The sequence below is a fragment of the Austrofundulus limnaeus genome, unplaced genomic scaffold (assembly GCF_001266775.1).
Source record: "Austrofundulus limnaeus strain Quisiro unplaced genomic scaffold, Austrofundulus_limnaeus-1.0 Scaffold40, whole genome shotgun sequence".
Taxonomy (NCBI): domain Eukaryota; kingdom Metazoa; phylum Chordata; class Actinopteri; order Cyprinodontiformes; family Rivulidae; genus Austrofundulus; species Austrofundulus limnaeus.
In genome coordinates, this window is record NW_013952442.1 from 99,940 (window position 1) to 125,690 (window position 25,751).

The 25,751-nt window shown below is 39.4% G+C and overlaps 1 protein-coding gene across 1 annotated transcript in view; it reads left to right on the forward strand.

Annotated features, from left to right (window-relative positions):
* Positions 1-6,108: 6,108 nt before the first annotated feature.
* Positions 6,109-25,751, forward strand: part of LOC106516682 (transmembrane protein 132D) — a 46,215-nt gene continuing 26,572 nt past the window's right edge. The window contains exons 1-2 of the mRNA XM_014007152.1: positions 6,109-6,565; positions 13,247-14,132. Of these exons, the coding sequence (XP_013862606.1) occupies positions 6,502-6,565; positions 13,247-14,132 (950 nt within the window). The 5' untranslated portion in view covers positions 6,109-6,501. The remainder of the gene's footprint in view (positions 6,566-13,246; positions 14,133-25,751) is intronic.

Here is a 25,751-nt window from a genome sequence, read left to right on the forward strand (position 1 = left end):
GAAGAATGGCGACAAACTCGAGGAAAGCCAAACATTTTAGCTCGACGGCTACTAGGCCTGACGTCGCCTTGGAGCAGACTGCAGCTAAAGCCGGAGGTTTGGGGCCCTCCTCTCCCTCCCGCAGCGAGACGGATGCACTCTCCTTGAAGTCTGACATTCTTGCCGCTATAAAAACCGATCTCTCAACTGTGATCAAATCCGAAATAAAAGCGGATTTGGCTGAAGAGTTTACTCTTATTAAAGGAGAGCTGCAAGTGGTGAGAGCTGAAGTGGCTAACGGCACGATGCTACTGCGCAGATCTGGACCATGTGAAACAGAGCGTTAAGGAGATGGAGGACGGCCTATCGGCCTGGTCCGATGAGGTTGTTGCTTTGCGCACCACCGTGTTGGACCTGAAAGAAGAAGTCGTTGGGCTCAAAAAGAAGTGTGACGATATGGAAGGGCGCATGAGAAGGTGCAATRTGCGGATTATTGGAGTTCCAGAGACGCCAGAATCCAGCTTCACTTCAGCAGTGGCTAAACTGCTAGCAGAGGTTCTACAGATGGATAAAGAGCCACTGGTGGACCGAGCCCATCGCTCTCCAGGTGGAAACAGGTCAGGCGATAAGCCGCGGGTTATTGTCACTAAGCTGCACCATTATCAAGAATGTGTGGAAATACTGCGCCAGGCTCGGAGCCGTGGTCCTCTTCGTTTTAAAGATTCACCGATWATCATCACATCTGACTACACGGCAGCTGTGGCCAAGGCTCGAGCGGCGTTTACRGAGATGAGGAGGCTTCTTCCCAACCGAYGTGATGTTCGCAATGGCCTGCTTTTTCCTGCACGGCTCCGCATCTCTCATGGGGAGGAAAGCAAGGAGTTCCTGGATGCCAATAAAGCAATGGACTATGTTAAGAAGAGGATCATCTCAGAGACGGACAGCGAGGACCGGCGTTGACCGCAGGTCCAGTCCTCATCGATCCATTACGATTGTCAGGTTGTAATGAACCTTTTAACTTTATGTCCCACGTTATATCTTGATTTAATTTTAGACATTATTCTCAGGGACAATATTCCTCTATTTGTTCTATGTACCAGAGTTTCACAGGGGGTCTGTTCTGTCCTGATTCTGGTGCCATTATAACCATTGCTGTAAACCAAATTTCCACCTAAAGGAATATAAAAGCTTGAACTGAACTGGCCTCTTAAACAAAGGTACGTCCAGTGATACCTTTAAGAGTTTCATGYCAAAGTGTTAAACACACAATATATGGTAACAAGACATCAAATATTAGCTTAATATCTGAATTAATTTTTTCTGTGCTTTTTAATGTCAATCTTGAACATGATTGACTCGAACAGTTAATCCGTATAGATGCCACTCATGGTTTACTTTCTAAAGTGTTTTGTTGAAATTCATCCAGTCCACGAGATATTTTGGGGACAAAGTTGACTCTAATAGTTATTGGCAAAGCTTACACAGATCTATGTGATCATAGCACTCAGCTCGCACTACACTGAATTGTAGCTAAATATTGGCAACACTGACTGAGTAAGAGCAATTATTGTGTTTGTTAATATTGATATGCTATGGCAAACAAGCTTGAATAAAGTCAACATCAATAGTTGTTCTTTAACTCTTGTGCTAATAAACAGCAGTTGTGGACAAAGAACCAGTACTGCCATGAACTAAAGTAAGTTGGTGGAACAAAACAAAGCAAACTCCACAATCATGGCCAGAAGACATAAAGCCCTTAGAGAAATGTAGTGGAGTAAAAATAAAGATTTTGTTAAACTGTAGTGAAAAGTAAAACATTTCTTAAAAATGCTACTCACTAAAGAACAGATGCTCAAAACTAAGTGAATATTAAGTAAATTTCCTTCATTTCTGTCCACCTCTGCTAAACAGACAGAAACACACACTTTCACCTGTCTTCTTGCCTTTAGATAATGGAAAATAATGTGAGCCCAATATGTTCAAGTTATAGAACCGGTTATATCTTCTAACAAAACATGTTCAGTTGTAGCTTCAAGATAATTGTTGTCCTCATTTGACTATATTCATCATTTTGAAGAGTAGCTTGTGGCTGTGCTCAGCTTCATCTTGTAAAACATATAAGGTTTTTCTGTTGACCTTACTGATGTTTTAACAAAAAGGTCTGCATTACCAGGTGAAAGTTTGTTCCTTTTATTCTGCGTAAATCTTTCTGAAGGAGCAATAAAATCCTCAAATTGCATGAAAGTTTTAAGATAAGTGTTGGAAGCAAGCATGCCGTAAGTTTTCTCTAATTAAACACCTTCCGACGTGTTCTGAAAATGTGTTGATTTATCTGCTGAGGAATTATTTTAAAAAATGTCAATGTTTATTAACTCAAAACAACTCTCCTGGTCTGAACCTAAGACTGCAGAACTTGTGTGAAAGCCAACTCTTTGAGAGGGGAAATCATTTTGATTAATGCTGCAGTTTTTACTCAATTCACTCAGCAAACATTGGCAGAAAGTTATTATTCAGTCAATTTTATAATTCAGATAACATCTTTCCAGGAGGCTTATTTATCTTTTCAAATGATCTGAAGTCTCACTGCAAAGAACCGTTAGAGATCCACTTTTCTGCCTGGTGCTTTGGTTTGTTACAGATGGGTTTTATTGGGGAATTATAGTTTTGATTATGCTTCTGTTAAGTGAGATGTTATAGTTTAAAAAAACAATACATTTTCATCTGACAAGTGATCAAACAAAAAAAAAGTACAAATTCCCTCCTCACATTAATATTGAGAAAAACAAATTCCCATTGAYGGTTCAACCTTTTGCAACAGTGCTGCAGAGCTTCTTTAGCAATAATCCATTTGTTTGCTAATTATTTTAGAGACACTCTGCCATTCAGATAAATATTTCATCTCTTGGCAGGAGATTTGGGGCAAAGACTGGTACCGCAGTCATGCCTTTAACAGAGAACGTGAGCCGCAGTCGGCCTAAAAACACGAGAAAGACAGAGAAACAGTCAGCTTTGATATGTCATCAAGGTTTTGTGTCCTTTTTAATATTTTGGCTATTTTAAAAGGGATGTTTTGTGTAAACATTACAAGCAATAACAATCTTACCTGCTGTACGTATCTCTCCTTTTAACATGGCAAAAATCCACTTTGGGCTCAAATTATATTAAGCTAATTGTGGCTAGTCCATGTGAACATAGTCTCAACAAGCATGTTTTGCATATAAACTTATTTATCACCATCAGTTGCATCACAGTTATTGTTGCAGAAATATTATGATATTTCTACCAAAAGTGTACAAGCTAGCTGCTGCATAGTGACCTGAGAATTCTGCGTAAATAAGCAGCGGGGCAGAATTAATGACACTGTTGAGACTAATATTTCTACACATTCTCACTCCCGACTCGTCACATATTGACGCTTTTCCAAGGTTCCCTCTACGTCCGATTTTGACGCGCCGGGTACCCCCCTCGCGTCAGTCCTTGACGCCCGCGGCTTTTCCGGGTTGCGCCACCAGGGGTCTTTGGGTCGGGGGTCTGAGGTTAACATGAGGGATCAGGATTAATGGTTAAGTTTAGGTACTGGGATCAGGGGTAGGATGTTCATGGTGAATATTAGGTAATTTCAGGCTTTGGAACATGTTGACGTGAATTTCCTACATTTTCTAAAAATGGTTAATTTTAGGTACTAGGGTCAGGGACAGGATGTCTAAAGTGAACAAAGGTAATTTCAGGCTTCGAAAYGGTAGTTTTTGCGCATTTTCTACACTTTCTGAAAATATGACAACAGATTTCGCCCCATCTCGTCAGTAACTGACGTGACGGGGGTACCCGGCGCGTCAAAATCGGACGTAGAGGGAACCTTGGAAAAGCGTCAATATGTGACGACTTGGGAGTGAGAATGGGTTGAATATTTTTATGAAGAGTGCTAGCAATGTTTGGGATTGAAGTTGTTTTAAGATGGCAGCTGTTAGCTTAGCAATCTGGTCAATGTGTGTTTTATAAAGCTAGCAGATAAGATGTTAACTATTCATGACATTTCCACAGAACCCTATTTTAAAATGGCCAAAATAACCTTTTATAGGCACTTGAGACTTTTACCTTTCTGCTGAAGAAATGTTCAAATATAGACAAATTTTAATTTTACAAAACCAGTTCCTTTTGCCTCTTGTCATTTTATTATTTTATTATTATTAAATCTGCCTAGATCACTAAATCATAAATCTCAAAATTTACCTTCATTCTAATAACTTCTAAAGGGCCAACCGATATTTCATGTAAGTCATGGCTCATGCAGGCATTAACACATGAATGTTCTTCATTCAAATCTGCATGTTTTATTGTTATTGATAAGGTAGATTGCAGTGCGTTCTGTAAGTTTAAAATGAAAATGAAAAAACATTACACGCTATTTCAGCTTTGCATGTTGCTAAACGCACCTCAGCAGAAGTTACCTCTACCTGTCAGCCAGAAGGATGATGTACACTGAAAACACATTCCCTTCCTTCTGGCACTCACATCTATCACCAGTTTATGGTCGCTTTCCCCACGCTGGCACATTCCTGCCATGACATCCATCTATTTCACCGTCCTGACGTGCATATCCAGAGGCACGTCTTGTTTCTCTGTTCCTAAAGTGTTCAGAAGATATCTTCATGCTTTTACTTTCCTACCCCACCCATTTGGAAGCTGAAGTGTTTTGTATACAACAACAGGTGGTGTAAAAAGAGCATGACATTTTAATAGATTAGAAATAAAATCAGACATTAAAAAAGTTTAAGCTCTTTAACCTGAAATGACAAACCTGGAGTTTTGCTTCTAGTGCCCATTAAAGACTGTTGAATAAAACAAAATATGTGCATTTGCATTCATACACGACACATATTCATGTCCTTTTTTGTGCACTCACCAGTCCTTAATTTCTGAGTTTGAATGCAGTGCTGCATTAGTTCCAGGTTTGGCTGGAAAGCTTCCTGAACCTCCTTGAATACAGCATACAGTGTGGATGCTTCTTTTTTTTTAGTGTGTGCGGAGCAGGTAAATAGGAGAGGATCTAAATTATCCCACAGCAGCACTAAGGCACACTGGAGCCACCCCAGCTCACAGATTGGGCTGCTTATCACAGTGCTGCAGTGATGGGGAGGAGCTGAAATATGCTTACAGCAGTAGCTTGTTGCAGCCTCCGCCTGTCTCCAAGATACTGTGAGCTTTGGTCACACACTCTGTGTATTGATATGATGGCTAATCCTCTGTATTAGTTAATAACATCTTGTTACAATTTGCTGCAACGTGTCTGTGAGCTGAGTGTTGAGGAGTAACTTGTGGTGCAGGAACATAATGTGCACCAAGTCCTACTGCTGAGCTTTTGTAAAAAAAAAAAAAAAGAATCCAAAAATAGATTACAGCACACACAGAAGCAGAGCTTGTAGCTATTGCAGATTAAAACATGTGCACAAAAAAAGTAGAAAACTTTCTTCTGATGCAACAGGCCTGCAAGCAAGTCATCACCTTCTGCTTTAACGTTTGAACTCCTCTTTGCCATCAGAGGGCACTAAAAATCCAAAGCATGCACACTGACCCTTAAAATAAAAGCTGTTGCACTTTTCTGTCACAGACCAAGAAATCACAAWAAAATAAAATAAAATTCTTGACATAATTGAAATGTTAAGGAACTTCTTATTTTCCATCACACATTTTAATCAATACAGAGTAGCCGAGGATGACTCCATTATCTTATTTACCACTTGGAATTAAAATTAATCAGCTTTCTAATTGTTTTTAAGGACTTAACAAAGGCAGTATAATGTTAAGAGGTATTTAAGTTAAAGAGATTACTTTTTTTCTTTTTTACATGATGGTGCTGTAGGCCAAAAAATAAGAATAAAATCAGGGTGCTTCTTCCCCTCCTTATACCTACTTTTTTTAAACTGTAAATTAGATCTGCCTCCACTTTGGCAGCAAACTCTGTTTTCATTTTGCGGACCCCGGCTGTGACAAAACAAGATTCTTATTGTGATTAAAACCAGYGAACAGAAACGTTTTCTCGCGTCTCCAAACATCAGCTGTAAACCCCACGTAGGGTTAATCTGGACGCGGCTCCCTGAGCGGATGAACGGAGACACATGATGAGTTTAGAGCCCTGAGGCTTTTGCGCACGAGACAGTCGGTGATCCGCCAACGGGAGCGGGCGGGCAAGACCGGGGAAGACCGACTCCCTTTGAGCCACACCGATCTCTCAAACGCGCCGCATCTCCTGATCTGGTGAAGTCTCCATCACCACCAAGGATCTTTACGCACAACTTTTTTTTTTTTACGCACAGCGGAAAGCGCTGCCGCTGAGCGCATCTCGATGCGTGGTCCGAGTCTCCTGAAACGAGCAGCACATCGCAACTTCTACTCCCACAGGTGTGATGAGGACGAGGAGGACGATGAGAGCGCGGGCTGCGGGGATGAAAGACGCGAACTGCTGCTGAGAGCGCGCGGACCACGGACACTTGCCCGGAACAGCGAGCCGCGCGGCGTGCCAAAATGAGCCAGAGCTGGGTGATCCTACAGATAGTCCTCGCCACTATCACGGGGGTATCCACTCAAGGTAAGCAAGTTGCAAGAGCCGTTGGGGGGGGGGGGGGGCATGGTGGCTTATTTTACTATTTTATTATCCAAAATAAGCTATCTTTAAGGATGAAAGCGCAAGGAGGAATCAGTGCTTCTTGGAACTGGGTCCACTTTTCCTTTAATGATAATGAAAATGAGCTGAACTTTTTCATTTTCTACGATCCTGTTAGAATGTTGGCTTTCTCTCAGCCAAACCATTCCCCACACCCCAGCAAGCATCTTAAAGCAAGTCTAAATAATAAATAAATGTCCTCGTCTGCGTCACAAACTTTCATCTCACTCCACAGAAATTCAGCCTAAAACTGAGCATAATTATGTGTTTTACTTCAGGCAAAAAGGGATGTCAGAGAAGTGAGCAGGTTATTAAACATTTAGAGGTGAMGTTGACGGTGAGTTAAAAAGGACATTATGGGCTTTGTAATCAAAGATAAGTCAARCCTTAATGCTGTGTGCATTGTTTATACTGGAACCTCCTTTTCACACACTGCAAAACAAAAAGCAGACAATTTATATTACTGACTTGATAATGAAAAAGGAAGAGAGAAGAGGAGGAGGAGGAGGAGAAAGAAGGACATCACAAAGGCATTAACTGTAAAGCTGCCTCTTAGATGGCCAGTTCTGGGGAATGCTTACTTTTTAATAGGATGACAAAAACTAAGAAATTGTGATAAAAAGTGATTTTTAAAGCTGCTTTAGGAGTTTCATTGGAAGTAGCAATCCCTTACCAATCACAGAAGCTTAAGCTCAATCTCTGTCTTTTCTCTCCCTTATCTTCACTGCTCTGTCTCCCCTGTGCTCCAGAGCCTTATTATCCATCAATGTTGCACATGAGTGCATTAAAAAAACACAAGACAAAGACGTATTTGCCTGCAATGAATGATCTGACTGATAAAAAAAGTTTTGTAGTGTCACTTTGAGTTTGGTGAGGCCTCTTTCTGCAGCTATTCATTCATTATTCAGAGCCCTGACCACAAAGCAGAAACACACACCTACTGTAGTGTTTTCCTCATTTTATTTTTTTTTATTTGAGCACAAGTCAAGCATAGATATGAGTAAATTTGTGTTCTCACCTTTGAGAAGGCTTAAATTACATGCTGAGTCACGTTGTCCGATGTCTCCTGATCAAAGCGCTTTCTGCTTCTGATGCCCTCTGATAATTAACAACAACGCTTGAACTTTCTGCAACATTTTACAAAATTCATGRCGCGCACTAACAGCTTTCTCTTCCTCTGTCATGCACTGCTGTTTATCTCCCAAGTGGATGCCTTAAGTGTTCCACAAACAACATCAATACGAATCCTTGTACTTAAGGACCTCATCATTGGCAAGCTTTCAGAACCTACTAATAATGAAAAAATAAATAAATAAATGTAATGCTCGATTAAATGTAGATGCGCCTCAAAGGTCAGCAAGCACGGTCAAAAGATTAAAAACACACAGCTCGAAAACAAGATAAAAAATCCTCTCTGCCACAGGTGCCCAATTAGCGTTGTTAGCATCATATTTCAAAGTATGACTCAGAAGCAAATCCATTTGACCAACATTTGGTCTGAAAACAGCACCTGTAAGAGCAGGATGAAAGACAAACTTTGATGTAAAAAGCAGATCTTTTCATCTCTTGATCACTAATTAAAATGCAGACACCCGTTGCCTTCTGTGATGCCACTGGGAATGTAAAGCTGTGTTGCACATATGGTAAAAGCCATTAGTGCACATTAGAATTCACTTTGGATGTGTGGGACTTTGTGCATTTTAATAGAATAATGCAAAGATTGATTACAGTTGAAGGAACACGACACTTCAAGGTAAACACACGGAAAAGGTTGAAGGCAAGTGACAAACTGTAAACAGAATAACACGATTTTGATATAAACATGTTTTATGTGTTTCAAGCTGAAATAAAGAAACATTGTGTTCAAACACATAACTTTATTTGAACATAACCTCATTTAAGGTGCAACACCAATTTGGGAAAAGTTAAGCCACTGTGTAAAATTAAACAAAATAACTGTAGTGATTTGCAATTCTTATAAAGTTATAGTACAAATGTTTTTTTTCCAGATGTATCTTATTTGTGTCTTAATCTTATTGCATATCTGCAAGACAAAGCTAAAAGACATACTACACCCAATACATGTCTTTATAAAATATCTATGTTAGAGTTCAGGTGCTGAACTGACCCGCCTACAGTCCAGATCCTCAAAAAAAAAAAAATAATAATCCAGCTAAAGAAAAAACCCAACACTGTTGAACAGCTTCATCAGACAGATATAGGACATTTTCCTTTAAAAACTCCAGCCTCCTCAGGTCTTAGATGTTTACAGACTGTTGCTAAAAGAAGAGGGGATGAACATGACCCTCTCATCTGTCTAGAGATACGTTGCTGCCATCAAAGGAGACATATCCTGCTTTTAAATCCTTCTTTTCCCCCTAAATCATTAAATCATTCAGTTGGGGTCTATATAAAATATAACTGCAATGCTTTAGTCTGAATTCCTTATTTTTGTAGCTCTGCCCTTCTTTCCACCCCATGCTCTGAGGTGTGTCTCAGATCAACTCGTTTTGAGGCTGTCTCTTTAAATCCAAACGAGGTGCTTCACACCCCACCCCTGCTTCCAGACTGCTCCATTGTACTTTGATAGAGGAATTTATGACTGTATAAAGGCGCAGAAACTTTTTACTTACAAGTTAATTCAAATATGTCAACAACAGAAAACTTGTCTTTATTAGAAAATAAAGAAAACAGGTAGAAAAATATGACTCAGTATAAAATCGCAGGATCAGAAAAGAGACATTTAAAATGTATGCACTTTTAGAGACTCCAAGTACACAACACAATGCATTTATCAGCTAAAAAAACACTTGCATTTTGCATCATATGTTCCCTTTAAATTGATAAATTACTTGTATCTTATGTACAGCTTGTATAACAGTATGCTTTGTAATTCAAATGTGCTTACTTTGTTCCATTGTGAATAGCTGAGATATGTGGATATGAGGTGAGGAAATTGACAAACTCTTTTTAAAAACGGGGTTGTGTTGAACATTTGAACAAGTAATTTCACTTCAAGGGCCTCACGGCGGCTCAGTTGGTAGAGTTGCTGTTGCAGCTCAGCAAGAAAGCTGCTGGACTGAATCCCTGCCAGGGACCTCTCTGGGTAGAGTTTGCATGTTCTCTCTGTGCAGGAGTGGGTTTCCTCCGTGTACTCTGGTTTCCTTCCACAGACCACAAACTCATCTGTTGGGCTAATTGGTAACTTGAAATTGTGTGAGTGAAAGCGTGACAAACCCCCCCCCCCCAACACACGCACACAAAAACACACACACACATACCATGTTTCTCTATCCTTGTGGGCACTTTCCATTGACTTCTATTATTTTCTTGGTAATTTTATACCTTAACCCTGACCACTTACTCTAAAATTAACCTCACAGGTACCTACCTGACTCTGAAACCAACTTAAACTCAATTCACACCGTGGCCCTAACTCCACAAAGAGCATCCGGTCCCCACGAGGCTGCATTTTCCTGAAAAATCATCCSTATCAAGTAGCAAAAACATGGGCACACACAGTGACTGCTGGATATGAGCACCAGTGACCCTGAAAAGCAGAGCTAATAAAGGTTTATGGATGGATTTGACTTCATTTTTAGCAGCACTTGCTGCTAAAAGGCCACGTGTCTTTATGAACTAGCCAAATTTGAACAAAACCCTTAGAAAGTAATTCTTGACATCTATGCAAGCTTTGAAGTTGACACAATTTGAGATGTCCACAGCTAAGTAAACTTAAGCAAAACTCATTAAAATATTTAAAACATTTTAAGGAAGTTTATACTGTATGTTAGCTTGCTGTTCCAAGTATGTAGAAAAAGACAAAAACTCGTAAATCAAATGTTCTGTCCTATAAGGTGCTCCCTTCTGCTGGGGTCACCAGAGAAAGCAAACTTGCATGAAATATTTGCCAGTTGTTGCACAACATGGGATCAAACCCACAGCCTCAGGATTAAAGACTGCAGCACTTACTGCAGCCTCTAACTCTTTAATTAAATTTAAGGGCTGGGAACGATAATCAAAGATTGTATCAAAAAAAAAAATGCTGCCACGACGTAAGTGCTTTGTCTTGTTTTTGGTTTTTTTTGCTGTTAAAAAAGGTCAGTTGACATAATGTGACACGGCAACAACGCAAAACACAAAACGTTCTTTTCAAGAGATGGCATTTGATGCTTTGGGACTTGTTTGAGGAGGAGTAGATGCTCCGGTTTTCAGAACTATGAAAGATTTGTGAGGCTTGAACAGCTGCAGTAGCTGGTGCAACAGATTTGCTCTCCTGTTTATCAGCTGAGGGCAAAGACTCTCATCACGATAAAAGTTTTTTTGCTCTTATTGCTTGCCGTTGGTAGAGAAGGGTTCATCTCATCCCGCAGCCAGACAGATTATGTGATTCATTAAAGCACCGTCCTTCAAGTTTGGACGAATGGAAATCATCTGAAGTAAGACGAGGAGGACAAGTGACCCATAAAACCCGTTCATAAGACTCACAGATTTTTTGTTTTTCCAAAGTAAACTGGGTTATATCAGACTTATAGCGTGAGCTCTGGTGTCAAACAGCACGTCAGTCACCCTCTCCTCAGGCAGGTGAACCCAGGACAGCCCGGAGCCTGTCTCCATCCAGAGCGGAGCGTGAGTGACGCTCCAGTCTGCGTGGGCAGGGAGGAAAAGGACACATGCTGCCGTCTTCCAGTGAGATCCACAGGGTTGGGATTGCTCCGACATGCAGCTGTGTGAGTGGTTAGGGCTTCTCCACAGGCTTTCGGCTGGACTGAATCAAGATGAAAGGCAGAAAAGATAGACGGATGGTAGAGAGACTTACCAAATGCCAGCAGTCATGAGGGGACAAGATCAATGATCCTGAAATGAAATGTAAAAAAGAAAAGAACAAAAACAAAAAGAAGCTTCAATCCATCATAACTGGGATGAATAACAATTAATAATTTAGGAATAAACAACACTTTGGGATCTTTTTTCACAGACAGTTCTACTGCATCTCTGATGCATTGAGTTCTGGTGATGATTAGTATCAGATGGTTACTATCAGACAAGTTTAAAAATGTAATAAAATGCTTGGTGGAGCCAATAGTTTTATATAAACGCTCTGAGGGATTATGGTTTTTAATTTGTATTTATTCATTCTTAACCAGTTCACTCTTTCCTCAGCTGATCTTACCTTTAAAAATGGATCTCAAAACAGATTTTAAGTGATTAAAAGGCAATTTATACAACCTTAATGACAGAAAAAAGATCACATTTTTACACGAAAAGTCATTTTCATGCCGTTTTTAAGAGCCAGCCTCTTATCTTTCAACTCATCGTCCTGATCATTACAGAAAATAATGAAAAATGAGTTTCTTTACGAAAATAAAAGACATTTGAATTCTATCTGATTACTGATTTATTTTTTTTTTCTTGTGGTAATAGATTAATTTTCTTGGCAGCTCTGTGGTTTTTGGAGCAAATCTTCGACAGAAGCAGGGTTGGACATTGGCTACAATAAGACAAATACTCTAATAACACGGCTGCAGCAGAACCAGACATTTATGCTTTGTCTGTGAATTGATGGGCCCTCTCCAGCACTTCTGGGATGATGAAACCTAAAATCAAGTGTCATCAGATTAACAAAACGCTCATTTATAAATCACTGCAGTTCTTATCGCAAGAAAACCATTGAAAGGCTAACGTTTATTTATCTAGTGTCAAACAAACAAAGGTTAATTTTTGGATATCAATTGTTATAAAACCAACTTAAATAACATGTTTTTGAAATAAAAATGTTGCCACGGCTGATTTAAACAAACAGTTCATTTTAATCTTTTACTGATAATTGGATAATTTGATATTTAGATTTTATTTTCTTTTTTTTCATATCAGATTAACATGATAATCTTAGTTTTCAGGCACATTAAGAGTCAGACCTTCACTTCTCCAAAAACCACAGACCACACACACATAGCAGACAGCTGTGGGCCAGATCTGGTTTCAAGTTGGCACCAGATCAGATCAAGGGGTTTCAAGTGGTGGCACTGATTTTAAGATGGCCTCACTGTGGTTTGGCATATGTGGTCCAGATTTATCAGTTAGCCTATTTATTGTAGCTGCTGGTCCGTGCATGGACCACCTCCAGCAAACTGCACCTGGGCCACCTAAAGATTCTTTGTAGTATCTGAGCCAAGAGTTGCTGCTCAGGTATGGACACGTGGGCCAAACTGGGCCAGACCAGTTTTACCATGTGGGCAGTTCTGCTTTTTATCTGATGATCTCAATAAAATGTTCACTTGAGCTGAACTTTTGGAAACTCCATTAGGATATTGACATCCAGAATGAGACCCAAAGTTTAACTAGTTCATATTATATTTCCAKTCTTTGTAAATGAGACAGCTTAAGGTTAAGCTCAGAAGCCTTTTTTTAATTCTTTGATGCCCTACTTAGCTGATCAGTTGTCCTCAGATTGTCCCTGTGCTGAAGTACAGTCAGAATTTTTAAAACAGATGTTGACGAGAACGAAAGTCTTCAGTCATGTTCTTTTTTTGAGAAGTGTGTCTTAGTTATGCAGTTATTAGATGTTCCTGGAGCTTATTTTCATTTGATATTTTCATCCCACAGATGTGAGCAGTAAAGAAATGACTGACAGCAGGAGCCCTGTGCCTTTCCCTGTCTTCCTGCCCGTCAACTACGAGGTCCGGGATGCTGACTACCTCTTCCTTAAGGAGGCCGGCCAGGACTTCATGAGGAACTCCAGCATGCAGAGTCACACGCAGCCCTTTGTTATTTTAAGAGCCAGCCGCCAGCCAGTTGTCAGTGCCAGCTATGGAGCCATGTCTACAGAGAGGTCTGTGCCACTGGATCTGGTGCAGCCCGTGCAGCTCCTCAACACTCCGGACGTCTTTACGTTCAACTGGAAAATCCAGGCCTTTGTGCTGACGCCTCGGGTTTTCTCCTCCAAACCCAAAGTGCGCGTCCTCTTCTACGTTGCAGGCAGGGATTGGAGCAAAGAGGGAGCAGTGGACGAGCTGCCGTGTGTGACAGTGTATGGTTTCTGGCAAACTCAGGAGGTGAGGGCTTCCTGCAACATCGGAGTGGAGAGCGGAACCTGCATGGCTGAACTTGTTCCAGTGCCAGGCTGGTTCGCACTGGGGTCAGAGGGCACCAGCAGGGAACGGCAAGATCCAACTGTGGGGAACCCGGTGGAGCTGTACTACCAGGCTCAGCCCAGAGTCAACGAGAGATGTAGTTCTGTGAATGGAAGTCGATGGAGTGGTTCCCAGCAGCAGCAGCAGCAGCAGACTGAAAATGTTCCCGTCACTCCCATGCAGAGGATTGGAAGTGTGCGTCTCCTGCAGGTACCCAAGGGAATGGCGACGCTATCTCGGCTCAAACTCGGTAATGCCATCGTCATCCGTACATCCTCCAAACCTCTGAAGAAAACGGACATTGCCACTTTCTACATACTGATGGCCAGCTCTGCCCAGCTGACCAACTTCACTCTCAGGTAACCAGCAAAGATGTGAAAGGGTTCAAGCACAGAAAAAAACTAACTCTGTCATTTCAGTAAAGGGCCACTGACAGTATTAGTCATCTTCCCTAATTCTTACACTAATCCGGCAGCATCAAAACTAAAACCATATCAGGGGCAGTGAGAGGCAGGGGGGATGCAGGGGGGATTATGGCATTTCTCTGAAAATATCACAGTGGTCTTTCTGAGAAATGCAATAGAACATTTGTATGATGATATTACAGACTGCCTGAAGAGTGTCAGCCATCAAGGTTGACATGAATCAAATCAAGTCACCTGTGACTTATTATTTTTCAGAGAGGGGAGGGGGAAGGTGGGGGGAGGGGGGGGGTCCTGGGCTGTATCAGTGGATGAAGATAGGAGATTAGTGGCAGGGCTTAGTAAAATGTAAGTCTTCTCATTCTGCATGTTGCTGTTTGACTGAAAAACCAGAGCATTTAAAATATCAAATTTAAAGTCTCTCCCTTTTACTGTTGGGTGTTTGTGATGTCTTCATTCAGTTTTATATGTTGCAGTCTTCATTGTTTCATTTTTTACACCTTATTACAGTTCTGAGTTTTGGGGCTCCTGCAGTTTTTAGTTGTGTTTAGTTATAAGAACTGCAGTGATTTATAAATGAGCATTAGTTAGAAATCTAGCAGCAGCATTAGATCAACTGAAGACTATAAATAATTTTTTGGATGCTCTGATAATAAGTATTTACAGTAGTCCAGCCTAGACGTGATAAATTCATGGCTCAGTTTTTCTGCATAGTTTTTGGACAAGATGTTTCTAATTTTAGTGATATTAGGCAGGTGGAAGAAGGTAATGCCATCCARTGGAAGTGAAAGGCTGCAAAGTTTATTCCTAATATGTTCATACCCAAAAACCATGACCCCTGTCTTATCCGAGTTTAGAAGCAGAATATTCTGTCATCCAGGTTTTTATGTCTTTATAACATGCTTTTGTTCAAGTAATTGATTGGATTCATCAGGTTTCATGAATAAATATAACTGAGTATCATCAGCATAACAATGGAAATTTACCCCATGCTGTTTAATAACTTTACCTAATGGAAGCATATATAAAGTAAAAATGTATTGGTCCAGTAACTCAACTCTGAGGAACTCCATGACTAACTCTGGTGTAACAAGATTAGATAAAGGTCTATAATTGGCCAGAACTTCTGAATCAAGATCAGTTTTTCCCCCAGTTTTTTAGATGCCTGTTTTAAAGAACATAAGTCTTTTTAAAGTAGGTTACCTGTAGTCGCCCTGTTGAGTTGGGTTGACTCCAAAAGGTATGACTTGTTGCTGKATTTCTAATGATTCCTGAGAGTTTTACTACAGTCCATTTAATGGGATATTTTGCTAACAACCAGACTATCATACATATCCACAAAAACAGAGGCAAAAACACTATTGCCTTTACTTTTATGCAGAGGAAGATCAGTTTATCTCACCTGACTCAATGCTTAAACTGCTTGATTTATTATTCTGCAGAGGGAAATAAAAATTCAAAATAAATAAATAAATAAATAAATAAATAAATAAATAAATAAATAAATAAATAAAKAAATAAACACCTCGCTCTGTTCTCTAGAAAACAGAGGAAGTTTGTCACCCCATTCTGTTGGTGAATCATGGAAATTAGGTGCCGGAAACTGGAATAAAGCAAATGAAAAGCTTCCAGCTCGCTCTCACGGCTTCATTAATGTTCTCGTGGTCATCTGCAGCATCTTGTTGTCATCATCCAGACAGAGATCAAACACTCCTGCGGAGCTCCGCTCGCCGAGGTTAGCTGTCAGAGCAGGCGAGCAGAGTTGTGCGCTAAACTGATTACAAACTGATTTTTTACTTATTATTCAAGACACTATCTGTTTTACTCCAAGCAGGTGAATAATGATCTGCCAGGAGGCTTGGAGAGCTTTTTCTCTAACAAGACATGGATATTAATTGGGTTTGTTTGAGCATCTCATAAATCTATTGGTGGGTTTGAGTGATGTTCGGGATAACTTCAAGTCTGGCCAAAGAAGAAAAGGCTGTAGCTGTTTAAAAGTGATGGGATTCCTGAGCAGTAGTTAAAGTCTATCTCTCTCTATATATCTATATATATATATATATATACTTCCAAAAAGAAAGAAGGTGAATCAATAGTTTCTGAAAAATATATCCTTTTTGAATTCCTTCCACTGTGACTTTGCTTCAACTGAGGAGACAGCCATGGATTATTAATTCTTTTTTTCATCTCAGCTGTAAATGTTAAAAATGGTAAATATTGACTGAGTAGGCACCCCTTTGGCGAGCTGAACATTTCTCTAGAGTGCTGGTTCACAAAATAATATAATAGATATAGCTACTGTATAAAGCTCAAGAATATTTCCTGCTTCTTACTTGAGTTTTTTTTTGAACTGCAGCCATAGACTGTTTTAGCTATTTCAACCATTTTTTTTATTAATATGTTCTGCTCAATTGGGGCATTACAACTACAACTTTTGGTTTTAACTTGGGTAACTTTCATATGAAATAATTGATTTTATTACCAATTTAATATATGCTTAAATAAATGGAAAATCATTTGTCAATGAAAAGCCTGTTCTCTTTGCAACACACTTCAGCACATTTACTCAATATTTAGCTACTCTTTTGTAATGTAGCTTATTATTATAGTTTAAATTTGTAGTTATTGATGTGCTWATTTAGCCATTTGTAACTACTGTTTAGCTACTTTTAGCCTTTTTGCAATTTTTAGTTTTTAACTATCCTTTCTCTAGTCTTAGCTTTTTGCTGCAATTTGACTAATTTCAACTTTTAGCAATTATTGTCCATTTTAGCTTTTATCAACTGCTTTTCTGGTCTTAGTTTTATGCTAACTTGAGCTTTCAGTTACTTTCTGCAGGTTAAGATGTAGCTACTGCTTTGAAAGGCTAAGCTTTACCTACTGTTTTTCTAGTGTTAGCTTTTAGCCACTGTTTTGCAAATTTTAGCTTTTAGCTCTTATTTTTATGGTCTTACCTTTTTTTCTATTGTTTTGCAAATTTTAGATTTCAGCTACTTATTTGAAGGTTTTAAGGTCTGGTTACTGTTTTGATGATCTTAGTTATATCTACTATTTGCTTAGATTCTAGCCGCTGTTTTACAAACTTTAGCTTCGTAGCATTTGTTGTTGTTTAGCTAGTTTTAGCTTTTAGCTACTTTTCTGCATGTTTTAGTTACTGTTTTAATTGTCTTAATGTTAAGTACTGCTTGCAAACTTAAGCAATAAGTTGTACGTTTGATAGGTTTAGCTTGTATATTTTTAATTTTAATTAAGTTCACTCCAGTTGAACTAAATTTTCGGGAGTTTTTGTAAAACTCTTAAATTCTTTCTATATGCTGTATTTTTTTAATTAGCCGGTGCACCGTACATGTATTTTAAAAGGTTAGGTCATGTATTTGTCTTAATTATCTGGTTTTCTTTTCTTCTGTCAGTTTACTTTAACCGAAGCTATGAAGCCAAAAACGAAAACCTAATTTCCCCTCTTCATCCTGTCGCTTTTAATCATTGCCACTTTAACTCATTTACTTCGCCATCCATAGGAACATGAATTAAAAGCAGATAGCCGTGATGCCCGCCTCGCTTTCCCTCTTCTTTACGTCTCTCCCTTCTTTTTTCTTTCACCACCTCTCAACATTAATTTCCTGCCTTTCTCTCTCCTCCCTCTGTTATCATCAAAGCTGCTTCTTGGTTGGAAGATCGCCAGAGTTAACAATCTTTTCAGTAACTTGTTATATCTGTATGACTGGTATTGTCAAAAACTCTAAAATTCCCACTTGCATCCCTTGAGCAGTGTTCACTCTGTGTTTTCCTTTCAGCTGTAACACATCGTCACACTCACCCAGCGTATCTGCACATTAACAAGCACTGTGCATCCAGACTTCAGCAGCTGTCTGCATGCTTTATTACTGTCTGAATGTCCCATTAAGCTCTCTTTAATTTTCTCTCATCAGCATGAATAACCTGTTACTGATGTCTACAGCCAGAGTCAAGGGATTTATAAATTTGAGGGGGACTGAGGAAAAACACCAGCAACCCTTGCTTTTTCCAACTTGATTATGGTTATAAACTATTGTACTAATGTCATCTTCCTACCAGCAAGGAGAGCAATGATATGTTCATTTTTTTCTGCTCAGGAATCTATAAGGGATAGGGATAGCTCACATCTTTAGATGCAGGGTTCTAGAAAAATGCTATAGACAGTTATTGTCTTACCTGTTGAGGATAGCTCTTTGAACAGAGCTTCTTTCTGACCAGATTGATGAGCTAATGGCTAGTTCAAGTGGGGGCAAGACTAAAGTGGATTTGTGTATTTATAAAACACAAAGATTTAAATGTTTCATTGTGGTTTGCAAACAAACACAGCATAGAAAATAATATCAAATTTACAGCAAAGTAAGCCTATGAGTTTCTAAATAAAATATTAACCATTTTTTGGAGGAATGCATCTCACTCACGTTTTAGACAAAGAACAGCTCACTTTGAGAAATGAGTTGTAGCAATTTTGGTTAAAAATAAAAATAAAATTTCTGCACAGGTTCATGCAATATTGTGAGTCTCAGAGTATGTGCTATGAGTGACTCTCAGTTACTACCACATCATCTTTAGTGGCAGATTAAGAGACATTTTATTGTTTTTAAGATCAGTTGGCTGTGACAGCCATCTTGAAATGAACAATTTCCAGAGGTTAATTAGTTACAATACATCAGTCCAGTGTTTAATCTTTATGAGTTTCTTTCATATCAGTTTGGTAGTCCACAAGATATTTTGCTAACTGACATAGACACTCAAATCCAAATAATCGGTGTATAAAATGTAAACAATTATCTTAGAGTTTGTTAGCAATCTGTTAGAGCTCGGAGTATGTGGTAGTTCTCAACTTCTTTCACTTTCAAAATTTTATAACGATAACTGTACAATTACCAGAATTTGAGCCATTTCTTGTGTTTTTCAAAAASATTATTTCTCCAGCTTTGCCGTATGACAACCCTTGCATGAACTGCTAAAAGTTCAAGTAGTTTTAAAAACATCAGCAATCCTTTTTGTTCATTCAGGCTAGCTGTTAGCATGCCAGCCAATTCCTCTAAACTGCAGCTATCTACAACAAGTAAGATATTTATTGTTTTTAACCATTCTTTAGAATCTTTTTTTAAATGACTTGTTGCTATAAATCAAAACATTCATTTCAAGCTTTAAAACTCTTTCAATGGCGTTGTTCTGATGTTAAATCACCACTGAGGTTTTATCTCTCTACAGCAGTGTATATGTAAGCTTTTCAACCTGAAAATCTAATCCCTCATCTGGATAACAAAMAGGCTTTTTACATTCATTCTGAGGGCAGTAGTGTTTGCCATCTGGCAGCAGCGTTGGGATGAAGGTCTCCCCAAGTCCCCAAACTGCTCCCTGAGAGCGATGAGCTCGCTGCTGATGGCTCGCCATCAGACTGACTAAACGTTAGGCGTTAGCCTGCATAATTAATGACTGCATCTGCTTATGATTGCTTTGGGGTTCACGGGAGGTGCCGTGGGCCCGCAGTGATAGGCTCAGGAACGTAAGGACGGAAACATTAAATTTTAACAGAGAAGCAATTAGAACCCTTATGTAGCATCTCCCTGGCAGAGCTGGAGGTCTGGGTGTTTGGGTCACATGGAAGAAAAACACTCTAACTTATTGGTGTCTGATCCAAATTTGTGTCCAGTTCATTGTGTAAGATGAATATTTATATAGTTGTGTGTTCTTTGTCTGCGTTGTTAGCAAAATATCTCATGAATCACTGAATGAATCGAACGAAACATTATGGTAATAATCGTTGGATGTAAAACTGCARCTGATCAACTTTGAAAATCAACACATTTCAAGGTGGCCGCCACAGCTAATCAAACTTAAAAACATAAAAKCAGCTAGAAATCAGCCTGTTTTACAGATACTGAGCTAAACCTTTTGGTGTGGTAGTAGCTAAGCATCTCCCCCAGCACATACTTTGAGCACATTGCTTTACGTGACTTATTTGCTTAACTGTTCGAGTCAATCCTATTTGTCTGTTAGCAAAATATCTCATGAACCACTGGACACATTTCAAAATAATCATTATATGTGCAGCAACAACTGAATAACTTYTGGAGTCAACAAATCACACAATTATGACACTGTCTCAGTCAGTTTTGCAGATATTGACCTAAAACTTAGTGTTTGGAGTTGACAGTCATTCACAGCACATAATCACTGACAAGTCACACGAGAAATCACATTATTGCATGAGATTGAGCACAATCTTACTTTTAAAGTTTGATCAAAACAGTTACATAATTTTTTGCAATCTTAGTCTCAAACACTGATGTGAAAATCAGCGAGCAATGTGCATTCCTTCATGAAACGCCTGGTCTTTAGTTTAAACTAGTTTTATAGTGTTCTGTGTCTACTTGTTTGCAGTTAATAGATGTCTGGGATGTGTTGTATTCCTCTGGGCTCTGAAGAACAAGAGTCATGACTGCTGGGTGTAATTGATAGCATGTTCACACAGTTATTCGCGTATCGGTTCCCAGGATTGGTGCACTGGCGCGTGTCGTTATTTTTTCATGCGGGCATGTAGAGATGAGGGGAATGAAGAGTCTGTAAAAAGGTGAAGCACTAGTGCCACTCACACCTTGCCTGGTCAGAAGTGAGATGGATAGTCGGTGCAGCACCTGAGAGCTGCTTCTCACATGCACTGTCAGCTTCGGTCTCCTCAGCCATCCATCTTCTCTGCCCCCATGCCTCCCCCTGCCCGCTGCCTCCTCAGGGCCTGCTAACTAAAGCCACGGAGGCTGCTTTTTCCTGCTCCCCACTACTCAGAAGAAAAACGCCTCCTCCAGTCGCTGGGGATTTTTTTCATCCTACAGAAAGCAGAGACAAAAAAAAAAGGGGGGGGGGCACTTTGGATAAGCCTTCTTGTTACTGCCACTTTTTATTAAATAAACTCTGCTCCTCTCAGCTCAATGTGCTGAGGCGTTTTCTTTCTTCTTCTTTTTTCTTCTCTTGTTTGTTTTTCTTTTTTCATGGAAGGGTCCAAATTCAGAGGCCATTACTAGATTAACCACCCTCATACAATTTTGCTTTATAATAAAATGCCATCGTTCTAATTACAGCAGAATAAAAAGTCCCCCCCCCCCAAATCTAAAGCAAACAGCACAATCACACAGTCATTACCATTCTGTGTAGTCATCATAATCATCAGTGATGCAATTATACTTAAAAAAAAGCATCAGTATTGGTTAAATTAATGCTGAGCTAAGCAGTTTGACACTGAAGGGGCAAAAAAATGCACTGCAGTTTTTTTGAATATTGCATGTGCAAAGTTGGGTTTGTTGAATGTCGGTGTTTTAGCTTAAATTAAAAACAGGTAGCAAATAAAATGGCACTGATATTGTTATGTACTGAAAACTAACAGATCACATTAGATCAGTGGCTCCCATAGGTGAGGTCTTGAACAGATTTTCTGAATTAAGTACATTTACAAATGATTACAAACAAACATACTTTCCCTTAGTTATTACAAAAGAGTGAGGTTAYAGTGTACTTAAAATGAATTTTAAAAAATGTTATTTTTTTAAGGTCTCTGCTACTGTTGCTTTAAAGGTCAGAAGCTGAATAGTTTGGTAAGCACTGCATCAGACGACAGTACAAGCTGTAACTTACTGTTAACACTACGTGTGTCTAAAATTTTTGGCTCAGTTTTCTCGAACCACAAATGTGCAGCTCCTTTTACCAAAACCCCATCTATTGTCTGCTCTTGTAAACCAGATTGTGTGTTCTCCTCTGTGTTGTTGCCTCCTGGGAAGTCCCTGACAGATAACAATTATCCCCTCCTGTTCTCTCTGCCCGTGTGATGCACACTGAAGGTGCTTTCCAGAGGTCTATAAAGTACTTGAAAGAAATAACCAAGTAAAAGTCAAAAGACCTTTAACAGAAAAGGACTTTGGTAAAAATGAATTTCACTAATTTCACTAATAAGAAAAGTACTTAAGTTTTTCTGCTTGGCTCTTGGAGGAGTTGGACGCTTCTGCTCTTTCTCCCGCACCTACCTCCTTTCCCGCTTCGCTGCTGAGCTGGATCAAGCCTTCCTCCTACCTATCACTCGACAACTGGAATTATGGAACTGGTCAACTGGTCTCTGAATGCAATTGACACTATTTTCTCAATTTTGAGATTAGAGCGTGGGGAGAGCTGCACTGGAACGGTGGCCACGGGGCGTGTTTCAGCCAGCTGGGGGAGCTGGAATCTGATCTGCCTTGCCCCTCTCTCCATTGAGGATGTGGAAGATGTTTTTATATTTGGTTTTATGATAATCGGATTCCTGCTGATCGGCTGTGGAGGAGTTCTGGTTTATCGGAAAATGAGAATGGCACTGACGGCGATCCGGACCTGTGAGAAGCTGTCTATGTCCCTGGATGGTATCTCTCGTACGGTGAACACACAGACTCAAATTTTGGGAGAACTGAATYGCAAACTGGATGCGGTCCTAGCTAGGATCGCAGCTCAGCGGCCGAGGAGTGAGGGCAACATCTGTGTGAAGTTCATACGGGAGAGGCGAGATGGTAATTCATCTGGAATAATTGGCATTTTTCACAACACAGAGACCCAGTTAAGACTCTAAACGGCAGTGGAAAGTATTCTGCTGTTGTTCTAAAGAATTTCTTTTTTTCCAGCATTGGATCCCCACAGATGTGTCCTTGGGCACAGGCTGATAAGAACTCCCTGGATGATATGCGTGGGTGGTAGCCTTGATTCTCCCAACCCGTCCTCTCCCCATCCACTATCTGTGTCTGGCTCCAGACGAGGCCACGCGGGTTGGAAACAGGGCTGAACTCTGCAAAGAGAACTGGACTCTGGTGAACTATGTTCGAGGGATAGCATCGGTTGGACTCTGGAGGTCTCTGTCTGGTCCAGGCACTTTTCCCTTGACATCACCGGTTCCTCCACAATCCCTTCCCCCGTCCATATTTGTTCTCCTGTAACCCTCCCCCCGCATCCCCTCCCTGCTTAGCTTACTCTGCTTCTATCTGCAGAGTCATTTTTTGTACAATGCTCGTGTGTTTATGTATGTTAAACACAAGATCAAAGTTCTTTTTTTAACTCAGCCTTCCTATGTGTGTGTGTGTGTGTGTGTGTGTTCCAAACTGCAAGGTAGCAAACGTCATTGCGCAAGGCCCTGGACATTCGTTCCCCCGAGTCTGTGACGTGAATGTGTTTCTCCGGACAGATGTTCAAAACTGCAAATTTCGTTCTGCATTGCATCTTGATGTTGTGTTTGAATGACAATGAACGATTCTTGATTCTTGATTAAGTAAAAGTCATAATACAGCTTACAATAATCAGGAAAGTAAAAGTAGTTTTACACACACACTAACAGTTTCRAATTTACTTAACCAAACTGGTTCCACTAAACCAAGTTGAGTAAATTGAGAAATTTACACATTTTGTTTAATAGGGGGCATTATGCAAAATCGACTCTTTGGAGCTTTATAGATGTTGTAATGTCATTCCTTCATCAAAAACATACCCAGAGTGTTTCTGTGACTCGTTCTTGCATGTTTGAGAAATCCTTGAATCTCCTGTGGAAGTCATGTGGAGCTGCCTAAACACTTGCTGGTACAAAGCACCGCCTATTTGTACAAAGCTCCTCCCTGGAGCTGAGTCTGCAGCCGATCTACCACCCCACAGAGCACCACTCTCCCAAAGAGTGTTGTGTAGACCTGCTGAAGTGGAAGTGTCTGAAATGGTAGTAGGTTCTTAAAAAAATTGAAGCCAATTTCAAAGCATTTAGTTTAGGTGATGCAAAGTCAAATATTTTTGATATATACAGCATTTTCAAAACAACTGAAGGTAACGTAGTTACTTGGTTGTGGTATAGAATTGAATTGTGTGCCTGGAAAATACATATCCTCCCTTTAAAGAAAATATGTAAACTGCTTTACATTTACTCAACTTAATTTAGTGAAACCTGTTGACACAACTTGCTTAAGTAAATTCATCACTTCATTTTTAGAGTGCATGAACAACTCTTTTCATTAAGAGTTCTGGTTACGGTTTATATCATAATTTGTAGCATGTGTGTAGGTGTTAAATTTTAGAAAAAATGACAGTAACATTTTTATGTTTTGATTGTAACAAAAAAAAATTAAAAATCCTAAAAAACAATACTTAAGCACTGTAACAGTATACACCTCTGCTGGTTTCTGAACGGAGAGAACCTGGAGAACTTTGTCTGCAGCGATGACTTTCTTCCACTGTTTTTATTTGCTGTTCAAAGTTAAACCTAATTTTTCAGYCATTCTTTTTACTTTCTGTAACCTCTCGTTTCTGAGCAGGGTCGCAGGGAGCTGGACCTACACCCTTCGACGGGTCACCAGTTCATCACTAAATCAGATCGAGAGTTGCCAAATAACCTAGGTTTTTGGACTATGTGAGAAACATGCAAACTCATTTCAGAAAAAGCCTCAGTCAGGAGTTGAACCCAGGCCCTTTTTGCTGCAAAGCACCAGAGCATAACATCTCCAAATTCAAGACGGCTACCACAGCCAACTGACTTTAAATAACAGTAAGGCTAACCCCGTCTGTTTGACAGATCTTGTGCTAAAATTCTATGTAAAATTGGCTGAGACTGATCCCTAACACATATCCCACTTTGTTTAAAATGCTGCCACATGTTAGATTCAACTGTGACTGTTAGCAAAATATAGCATGAATCTCTGCACAAATTTGAGACTGGGGACAGTAACAACAAGGGACGGTTGCAGCACATCATTTTTCTCCAAACAGAAAAAAGCTAGAATGATGACACTCACACTGTACATGCTCAGTTAGATGTCCCACCTTGCAAAGAAAAAAAAGTAAGCAGATTCAAAAACTGGTCCAGGATTTATTTGAAAAAAAAAAAAAAAAAACAGTTTTTGAGGTACCAAAGTATTTTTTTGCTCAGATTTATTTTTGTTATACTGTTGTCACTGTTTTTGTGACCCAGCTCAAACTTATTTGCTTTAAACAAGTGATATGTTGACTTTTAACTAATATAGTTAACATGTATCAAGATCAGCTTATTTAGCTAACACGTGAGGTTTTATCATGGCTGACAGGAAGGGGGACAGTTGTGGTAAATCCAAATAAAAACAGAGCATAAAGATGATATTCAAATGTTGAAATTAAGTTTATACCTAAAAGGGTGTTGGGTATTCTTGACAATTTTACAGTTTAAAACATAAAAGTGTTTTAAGATGTATTTTCTGCAGTTGTTGTTTTCAACAACAGTTTTAAAATCTCAGTTTCTTTCAATGTAAATTTTGCAAAATAGGCGTACAGTGACAATAAGCGAAACAAAAGTAAAATGCCTCACAAATTGTTCTATTATTCTTGTTTCTAAAAGCAAACTGTGTTTTATATCAATCAGAGTCTTTGACATCTGTATATAAGGTCTACTCATCAAGGCAAATCTATATTTGTCAATTATCAAAAATAATAAATAAATAACACTGTAATATCATTATAACTTACAGTTCTTATGAATTCAGTAATAAGATAAATATAGAAATAATAAAACTTTTATTT